This window comes from Lonchura striata, chromosome 2 (genome assembly GCF_050655825.1).
Source record: "Lonchura striata isolate lonStrDom1 chromosome 2, ASM5065582v1, whole genome shotgun sequence".
NCBI lineage: Eukaryota > Metazoa > Chordata > Aves > Passeriformes > Estrildidae > Lonchura > Lonchura striata.
In genome coordinates this window covers 42,021,959-42,032,459 of record NC_140704.1, presented here as the reverse complement: position 1 = coordinate 42,032,459, position 10,501 = coordinate 42,021,959, and the positions used below count along the sequence as shown (strand labels likewise).

The following is a 10,501-nucleotide window of genomic DNA, read 5'->3' as shown; positions in this document are numbered from 1 at the left end:
GAAATGCCAGATGGTTCATTACAAAATATAGCAGCTGTCCTTTTTCCTCCAATGACTCATTTTAAACTGGTGGAAAATGAAGTTACTTTAATCTGCCATGTACAGCTCTATAATAAAAACAGACACAAAAATAAAGGTTGAGGTATCAAGCTACTCACTGGATTCACCTGGCCTGTAATCATTCAGCAGTGTAATCATTCAGCAGTTTCACAAAACAGATCATGTATTTCCACCAACGCATCTTTACTCTCACCACCCTACTGGCCCTTGTCTAATGGAGTTCACAGTGTCAGGGCAGACAAGGAAATAGCTGTCAGTATGAACTGGGTCAACACCTACACAAAGGAGATACCAAGGACTTGAGCTAACCATGAACATTGTACCTCAAAGCCAATACATGGGCAGTTAGCAGCACTCTCATTAGATGCCATGTCAGAGGTGGTTCCTGACTCAAGAGCCTGGAAGTGAAAAGCAAAAGCAATTTTAGAGGGATACACATGAATGGCTTGAAAGAAAAAGCAACTTCTTACTTCAACCGATTAGCAATACACCTATTTCCAAAGCAACCATGTATTTGAACAGAAAATAAGGGATAAAGAAGTTACTAAAAAATCATATCAATATTTACTATATTTGGATTCTAACTTTACAAAACCAATATCTCAGAACTCTTAATAAATCCTTGGGATTCTTAAAGGATAGTTTCTTAGACATACTAGGCTGAAACTTTTCTTTTTCTTTTTAGTTGTACCACTTTAGGGATTAATTTGGTATGTTTAAGAATGTAACAGACTAGACATACTCTTCTGAGCTCAGTCTCAGTTATTACAGCACAGCCAAACTCTTATCACCGTGGTTTGCTAGAGATAACAACTCTATCCCTCAGCCAAGCATAAAGATGCAAGCAGTGTAAAAAGAAGTAGTCCAAGGGGACATTTTTCACATTGCTTCACTAAAAAAGGTTCATTTTCAAGTTAATTCTTTCCAACTCCCTAACTAAAAAAAAAAAAAAAAAAAAAAAAAAGACAGCTTAATTCCTACTGCTAGGTGAGCATATTAGCAAATTCTAAAATACAGCCCAATAAGAAATTTATATGATTGTCTCACCTATGTAGCTGGATTATGTGTTCATAAATTTCAATATTTCAAAAACTTTTGGGAGATTGCTCAAATGTATCAATATTGGGTCTGCAGCCACAATTTCTCCACAGCAGTAATGTAAATTACATCATTTGGAGAGATAAGTGCACACACTCCTCTGAAGAAAAAAGAAAAAAAGAGAAAAAAAATTTAAGTGTTTTACATAAATGTAGTCACACAAGTTCCTTTTTCCCACTTGAAAATTACCAGGTGTCTCTTAAGTATCCTGGTAATTCTGGGGAAAAAAATATTTTGGGCACCACAACTGCCTTTTACTTTCAGACACCTGGTACCTCATCTTTCTATTACTGTCTTGAAGTCTCTAGACTGAACAAGAAATCAGTGAAACAAAGCAATGGATCAGCAAAAGTTGAATTAGTTTTAAAATTTAGATATGGCATTGAGATAGATAACTATAAAACTTAAGAAAAACATGTACTTATCTTTATCTTGAAACAAGATATAATTTTAAAATAAAGTTTAAACATTTCTTTGCAATATTAGTAATTCAAATGTTGTTGGAATGTGAAAATAACTAATTTTTCATCCTTAAGCTGTTTACATGATTTTTGAAAGTTTTTTCCACTTTAATAACCTACACTTTTAATAAACACTTGACACAGGATTTCTTTAAATATGCCTACATATTAAAATTCTCTTATCTTTCAAGTATTTTTAAAAGATGGTTAAATTGATCCACTTTGCAAGACAATGTTTATACTACCTCTTTTTAGCAGTATTGTAAACTGAATGCAATCTGGTTTTTAACATAATCCACAGCTGCTTCAAACTTTCTGAAGCTCTAGTGCTTTTTTCAAAGTACTTTAATGAAGAATGCCTTTAATTAGTATTCATTTCAAGTAGATTTTTATGCATTTCATAAAAATCTGGTCTGAGGAGAGTTCTCATCATTGCAAATAACTGACTAAATACTAACATCCTAAAAATTAGAGCTAGCAGTAACATAATTCATATGCCATTTTCCCAGATTTCCTTTACTACTGCTTTTCAGCATATCTTCATTTTGCTATAAAACTTAAAAGACTCTGTTACACACTGAAGATGGTTTGAACTGAAAGGTTAAATGGTTAAATTTCACCAGAGCTGAATGTTTTATGTAATACCAACCTTGCAGAACACTGACAATGATAAATATTGTGCAATTAACTCCCTTTTATTGGGTCCTTTCTGTCCCAAGGACCAGAAGCACAATACTGAGCCACGGGAGAAAATGCCTAAGAAATCTGTATTTTCTGCTTTGATTAGCTTTAGTTAGCCATTTGCTGACTTTTTGTACTTAAGCATGTATGTGCAATCTAAAAAGACCATAAGAAAATTGTAGTTAACAGTTTCCCAGCCTTCCTGTGGTTCTTTCTTCATCTATGGAGAGACTTTAGCAAAAAAGCAATGTTCTCTGTCTTTATTTGGACTGAAGCGTATTATCTCTACCTCTGGATGGAGAAACAGAGATGAAGTGAGATACAAGAGCTGAAGTCATATAGTGAGCCAATGCCAATTAGTAAAATACACCTTTCCAACTACTCCTTTAACTTCACAGTACTGCACTTCTAGCAAGTTGTGATATAAAGTGCCTTATTTCTTTGCATGGATCTCAAACGAGGATGTATGAAATGTGAACACCAGAAAGCACTAAGCCATAGTGAAATGAATTTTAGTAAGGTATTTCATGCATCAGAGACCAGCTGAGGCAAACACTGCTTGTAGGATACAGTCATTTACCAACCACGTGCAATTTTGCTGACAGCATTATTGGCATTAGAGTACCACTTCATTAAGTTTAATAATTCGGGATTTTCATAACACCTGCCACTTAGATTCAGTCTTCGTACAACTTTTTTTTTTTTTTTAAGCTAACTTCTACATGTTCACATTATCACGCAGTGTATGGTTTTGAAGCTTTGGTGTTCTCCACCTGTGTTGAAGCTATCAACCCACTCAAAGCCCAAACAACTTATATTGTTTTCGGACTATATCATCTTTTTGAGTGATTTTTTTTCCCCCGAACTCAAGTCGTGAGAAGCTATGTTATTTGAAACACAAAGTTGATGTCTTCAGAACGAGACACATGGAACTCTTAGAGCAGGTCCAGTGGAGAGCTTTAAAGTTGATCACAGAACTGGATCATCTCTCTTACAAGGAAAAGCTGAGAGAGCTGGGCCTGTTCAGCCTCCAGAAGAGATGGCTGAGGGGGGGATCTCATCAATGTCTGACACTATCTAAAGTGGGGGTGCCAATGGAGCCAGGCTCTTCTTGGTGGTGCCCAGCAATAGGCAACAGCAGTGATGCACATTAAGCTCTGCTGGAATGTAAGGAAGAACATCTTTACTGTGCAGATAACCAAGCACAGAAACAGGTTGCCCAGAGAGGGTGTGGAGCCTCCCTCACTCGAGATACTCAAAAACCGCCTGGACACAATCCTGTGCCATGTGCTCTGGGATGTTGGACCAGATGACCCCAATGTGGTCGCTCCCAGCCTGACCCATTCTGTGAATCTGTGAAACAACCGCATGGCCCCTCAGTGTTGGCGAGCTTCTGAAGCGCTGTGCTCGAAGAAAGGAATCACGAGGGGGATGGGACACCCGAGGAAATGGGCGAGCCTGGCTGTTTACCCATGCGACTCCGAGCTCGGGGCGAGTCGGGTGCTCGCTCACAAGCTCTGGCAGCTCCACACCGAAGCCCGGCCCCTCGGGCGCCCCACGAGCTGTGCCGGGGCGCGCCCACCGCCCCGCACGCCGCTTCGGGCACCATGGGGGCAGCACGACGGCTGCGCAGCGCGAAGCGAGGCACGCCCGCCTGCCCGGCGGCTGCCCACGCCGGCACGGCCCCTCGGCGCCCTCAGCGCTGGGCTCGGCACCCTCAGCGCTGGGCTCGGCGCCCTCAGCGCTGGGCTCGGCGCCCTCAGCGCTGGGCTCGGCGCCCTCAGCGCTGGGCTCGGCACCCTCAGCGCTGGGCTCGGCCCGCACAGGCGGCACCGCTGGTCCGGCGAGAGGGCGAGCGCAGCCAGGCGGGCGTTGCTGCCGCGGAGCCGCCCTCACGCCGCCGCACCACCATTGCCCGCCGGCACGGCGCGGCTCGGCTCTCGGGGCGGGCAGGCGGCGCTCGGACGAGGCGTCAGGGCACGGAGCGGTAGACGAGGGCAGATAGGGGAGAGAGAGGGTGGGAGAGCGGCGCGGGAGGCTGCAAGCAGCGGCCTTCTTGAGTCTGGAGCGGTGAGGGGCCGCTTCCTTCACCGCCCCGGTCTGTGAGAGGTTGCTCCGGGTGTGTGTTTGGGGGTGGGGGCAGTGAGGGTGTCAGCAAGGGCTTGTCGGTGGCCGTGTTTTTTCTCCGGGCGGCCTGGGCTTCCTTTCTGTCGGTCTGGGCTCCCCCGCCTGTCCCCGGAGGCGGCAGCCGGGGCGAGGTTGTCTCCCTCTCCCAGGTCGGGCCTGCACCCATCGTGGGTGCCGGGGTACAGAAAGGTGCGCTGGTGAGTGCGTTCTGTGGGCTCTGCTGCTGTCTCTGCCGCCCCCAAGATGCCGCAGTTGAGGTCAGGGAGAGTGGTGAGAGCCAGCGAGGTAAAGCCGGTTGGCCCGGAGGTCAGCAGCCCCGGCTCTTCCCGGGCAGGGTCTGAGCCAGAGGGAGAACTGGTAGGCGAGCAGAGTGGTCACCTGGCACCAAAGAGAAAGCCTGAGCAGCCCTTACCTTCCTTTGCACAACCTGCCAGGGTTTCTCAGGCTTCCTCTAAGTGTTTTGCTCTTCCTGTGCTCATTAAGAAGCAGCAAGGTGAGAAAAGACAGAAATTCCCAGGTAAAAAAACCAAGGGAATCCAGCACAGCAAGTCTCCCAGAAGAAGCAAGGCTGTAGCTTCACTAGTTTCAGAGACAGCTGAGTGTGAGGATTGGCAAGCAGCAGCCACGGCTGCACCAATGTGCCGGGAAGAGACTATAAGAGGGACAGGTCAAAGTCAACAGCTGTTTTTCTCAGGAGCTCCTTTGCAGAAAAGATTCTCAGCAGAGATTGAAAGGAATGAACATTGCTCAGAAGATGTGAACTTCTCTGGCTTCCACGAGGGTACAGGGAGCTCAGAAACAGAAGGCAAACATTCCTGTATAAAAATAAAAGTCCCATCCTTGAAGAGGGAAATTGAGAGCAGAGAGAGACATGGAATATCCTGTTTTCCAGAACCAGAAGTTCTTCAACCCAAAAAGGTCACATGGAGTAATGAAGTGCAATGTACTGACTGCACAATGACACAGAATATGCAAATTCCAGATTTTAGGAAGAATTTGGGTGCTCAGGAAGCTGTCCCTGAACCAAAACCACAGGAAGAGGCTGATATACTAGAGAAGGTGAATGCGTGTCCATTAGTTGGATCAAGAACGCTAGGGACACAGGAAGAAGAAAAGAAATGCTTGGGCAAGAAAGATAGGAGATCAATGGGGAAACCAAAAGTACATGGTCCCATGGAGAAGGGTAGTTCTGCCTTGCTAAAACAGCATACACAGTGTCCAGAGTCCAGGAAAGGAGCTCTGAGTATGAGGAACAGAAATGCTTTGCTGCCACAGCAGCTGCAGGATCTGACCGGACAAGAAAAAACAACCAGAAGAAAGACTCAGAAGCGTTGCATGAAAGAAGAGCAGCAGAGCTCAAGCCCTCAGAAACAACCAGACAGCCCAGGGGAAAGTGGTAAGCACTGGTAGCTCCATTGTACAAGTACAGTTACAGAATTTGGGCTCCCAAATTGGTCCTGCAGTAAGACCCCTTTAAAAACCGCCTGCTGACTTAGTTTGAGAAAAGCTAGGGTGTGCTTCGCAGTACTGTTAATACCACCAGTCTTAGAAGAAACATTTTCAGAAAGAGGAAAGGCTTTTCCAAAGGAGAAAAGCAGTCTATTTAACATGAAGGAGAGGAGACCAGTTAGCCTTTCAAGGGGGTAGAGAAAGGGAGGGAGGAGGAGGGAGACGAAGGGATATGGACAGAAACAGGCAGGCTGTTGGTAGGAAGTGCTGGGAGTTTGTTTCTCTTAAAAGCATTCCCCATTTTTTCAGAGGTGATGAGCCACAAGCAAGAAAGGGGACAGTAGTTTCAGCAGTGCCAGAATAAAAGACAATTCCTCATTCATCTATTATCTGTTTATTTTTGATTATGTATGATGCTGTCTTGTTACAGTGTCTGCTTTTATAGGATGCTGGGGTTTGCTCTCAGAACTTTTTAGTTGGCATTTTATGAAAAATCCCAAAAGATGTAGAAGGAGTGATTGTGTTTTGATGTTTTAAGATAATGTTGAATCAAACTGGAACAATTCTGAAAGAGGAGTTTTTAAGGTCTCTTTTTTTTTTCAGGATGATTGTCTAAAACCATTCTTTTTACTTTTGAAGTGGATACTTTCAAATGACATATACTTACTGTAGATTATTAATATTTTATCTAAAAACCATATTCTGAAAAACTGAAGTGTTAACATTGTATTTTACCTTAAAAACAAACGTCTTAAAAAATCCAGCATTATACTAGTATGCTCTTGAGTTCATTCTCTAGTCTAAATTTTCAGATACACAGTTTTTTACATAATCTGTATTTGCTTTTAAATAAAAAGTAGTAGTATCTAAAAATGCAAGTCCTTCAAGTTTTTTGGATCTGCGTGATCAGTCAGATGCATTTGGTTGGACTGTGTCTCTGAAAGATATTCTTATGAGTAAGTGTTCCTACTACGGAGAACCTGCTGTGTAAACAAAAGATTTTAAGGCCAAGCATGCAAACAGCATCTGCATTTTCTTGACGGATTTGCTCTAATTTGTTTTCCACCTATGTGGAATGCACAACAAATACACAACTTCCAGTCTCCTTATGACACCATATGGTTCTGTTCCTCGTTGCATTTGTTCCTGAAGATAATACATCCTTTTTATTCTAAGTGTCCCGATAGTCCCATTAAAAAAAAATCATAAAACTTCACAGAAAAATTTTGCCTTATATAATGTCATGTTCTTTAGCAGCCTTTAATGTTTGGGGTTTTTGGTTGTCTTTATAAAATAGGGTAATCTTTTTTCCTAGGGGTTTTCTGTAATGACACTTCTTTGGTTTTTTAATCAGCAGAGGAACCACTGAAAGCAATTGAGCAAGACTCTGGTACTTCACAGGCTGTAAAGAAGGTTAAGACAAAGCAAAACAGCGTAGAAGATTCTAAGGAAAAGGAATCTCACTATTTTAGATCTACAGTTTCTACTTCAGGTGACACTGAAAGCAAGAGCTTTCTGTGCCATGCTGTAACAAAAGAGCCTGGTGTGCAGTGTAGAAAAAGGCAACACAGATCTGGTCAAATCAAGCACTTGCAAAGTTTAAGTGTGACTGCAGCTGAAGAAGTGATGAATACATCTGCAAAATGTGATGCTAAACATGCCATACACCATTGTAGTGGCTTGCTCTGTGCAACTGAAAAGAATCCATTTGTAGTATTAGAGCACTGTAGTTACATCAATACATTAGTGAAGTCTTCAGCTAGTGGAACTACCAACAGTTATAAGTTAAATGGATTGTTCAGTGTAGCCCATGGTACTGGAGACTTGAATGATAGAATTTGCATCACTAGTAGAAAGCAAAATGAGAGATCACTCATAAAAGGTGGTTTATCACCTAACAAAGAAAAGAATGAAAATGAAGAAGACTGTGTTTCATACTGCCTGAGTGAAAACAGTAAGTGTTTAAGGGGAAAAAAGTGGAATATTGGTAGAAAGCCTAGAAAAAAGATGAAAATCACAAAGAAATCTGCAGACATGGCTAGTAAATGCAAAAAGTGTGAGTTACAAACTGAAGCAGTAGTTGCCATGTCAAGCTCATGTTCAGTTTCAGGACTAAATCATACAAATACAGAAAAAAATACTCAGGAGGTACAAACTGTATCAGCCTGGAGAAAGAATAGTACCACATTACTTGCATTTGAAACTGGCTTTAAGAAGACATCTGAGCTCTCTGCAGTAGTAAAAGTAGAAAATTCAAGCAGTGTGGCACATTATGCCTCAGATAGCCTTCGAGCGTTAGCTCAGATCCATGATGTTTCTGATCATCACAAAAGCAAGACAGGAAGAAATTTGAACAAAGTTACTAAGAAATTGCAGCAGTTTACCTGTCAAAGAACAATACCCATGACTGGTAAAAAAGTTTGGCCTGTTGAATCTTGTGCCAGGACTTCTGAATGGTTTTTTAAAAAACATAGGTCAATCTCAGAAGGAAAAATACTTTTAAAGGCTGCTTTTGAGGATTCCTCTGGTAAAATCAACGTTAAAGCTGTGGAACATAGTGCAGTGACTGGGAATGTGAGACAGATGGATTTCCATACACCGTTGGCAGAAATTACAAAAGAAATTACACATAAAAAAATTGATCCAAATATTGACTGTCAGGCTTCACTTGAAACAATGGAATCCTCTTCTGCGGATATTTATGAGACTTTGACAGTGAACAATGAAAATGGGGAATCACCAGTTAATACAGATAAAAATACCGTGGTTTTTAACCATGATGATGTGCAAGAAGTTAAAGCAACCTTGACTTTTACAGCAAAACCAGAAGATGAAGGAGATGTAACAGAAAGAAACCTGCCTGCAACAGTCCAGAATGGTACAATAAAACAAGAAGATAAAGATGAAGGAGTTGCGACAAACAAAAACCTGTCTGTGACAGTCCAGAAAGACACAACAAAACAAAAGGATAAAAATGAAGGAGGTGTGACAAACAGAAACCTGCCTGCAACAGTCCAGAATGGTACAATAAAACAAGGAGATAAAGATGAAGGAGTTGCGACAAACAGAAACCTGTCTGTGACAGTCCAGAAAAACACAACCAAACGAAAGGATAAAAATGAAGATGTGACAAACAGAAACCTGCCTGCAACAGTACAGAATGGTATAACAAAACAAAAGGATGATAATGAAGGAGATGTGACAAATAGAAACCTGTCTGTGACACTCCAGAGTGATACTTCTTCAAGTAACTCAAACAGTATAAACTTCAGCCCTAAAGTATCAATAGTGAACCAGATATTTTCTGATTTAAACCTAATTAAACCATTAACCTCTGGAAACCTGACAAAATTCAAAATTCCTTTGTGCAAAAACAAACGTAAATCCAAGAAACAGGAATCTGTCCATTCATTTGAAAGAAAAATTTGTAGTCCACTAGAGCTTCTTGAAAGCACTAGTCCAGGAAGGCAGAAGACAGGTGAAGATACTTTCTTGGTAAAATCTGAGCAGCATCCTCTTTCTGTCATGAGTGATGCTAGATCTCCAGCTTCCATACAGAAAAAAGCAGATGAGATTGATAGTAAGGACTTCCAGCACAATGGCTCTGTAAACCTCTCTGATGAGATGTCTGTGTTTCCTGAAAATTTTTCTGCATATCCACATCCTCCTCTAGATGGACAGCCAGAGCCATCTGTGCCTGATTTCTATGGTACTGAATGTTTGCTGAAATCTAGTTTTCCTGATAATTCTTGGAATGCAGTCAACCACCTTACTGGATTGGAAATAAATGGTGGTAGAAAATCAAGAGGGGATTTTTCACAACACAAAAGTCAAAATTTACCAGATATCCTTGAAGCTTACAACCAAGATGTTCTTGTCATAGATGTGATTCAGGATGACCCTGACCTTTTTGGAGCCAGTAATGAAGAGGAGCTTGCACCTGCACGCTGTGAAAATTGCCCAGTGAAAGCATCCTCTGCAAACTGCATTAAAGACACAGAGGTGTATATTAAGCCTGAGTCTCCCATTACCTCAGAAAAGACATATTCAGTAGAGAGTAGTTTTAGGTATGCATATAATTCTTTTTTTAATCACAATATTCCCAAGTACTTTTATCTCCTATCCATACGTGCTTTGGTTGTAGTGGTCAGGCTTCATTAGAGAATTCCACTAATTTCTGTTGAAATTATTTCTTTATTTGATTTTGAGTGTCTTAAGTTTGATTCAGCTATGACAGTAGTCTGAATGCAGAGAAATTAATTTGTTCTTCATAAGAGCTGTGATAAACTCTGAATTGTAGGACGAGGCAGTCCTAAAGGGCTTGTTTAAATGAAGTGAAATATGAAAATAGAAACAGAGATAGTTAAATATAATATTCTTGATTTGAGATAGCAGATACCCTTTGAAGCCACTTTTCTTAGTTGTAAAGTGGTACAATGCTTAGAAATGTTTTTATTAGGTGTAGCTTGTTCTCCTGAATCTCTAAGAGTGAATGTTGTCTCTACAGTAGTGCTCTGTTCTGCCATTCTTCCCTCTTTTTCTCCTATCCCCAGACATGTGACTATTTTTCAGATATGTGATTTGGTTAAGGTGTTCTAGACCTTTATCATCCTGCATCTTCATTC

The 10,501-nt window shown here is 41.5% G+C and overlaps 1 protein-coding gene across 3 annotated transcripts in view; it reads left to right on the top strand.

The window, feature by feature from the left end:
* Positions 1–4,202: 4,202 nt before the first annotated feature.
* The window catches only part of TOPAZ1 (testis and ovary specific TOPAZ 1), a 40,167-nt gene continuing 33,868 nt past the window's right edge, over positions 4,203–10,501 (top strand). The window contains exons 1-2 of one of the 3 annotated variants that reach the window (XM_085569332.1): positions 4,203–5,823; positions 7,234–9,943. In XM_085569332.1, coding sequence (XP_085425458.1) covers positions 4,671–5,823; positions 7,234–9,943 — 3,863 coding nt within the window. In that variant the 5' untranslated portion in view covers positions 4,203–4,670. Of the gene's footprint in view, positions 5,824–7,230; positions 9,944–10,501 lie in introns of all 3 variants that reach the window. The other 2 variants (XM_085569325.1, XM_085569341.1) reach the window with 2 other exon arrangements.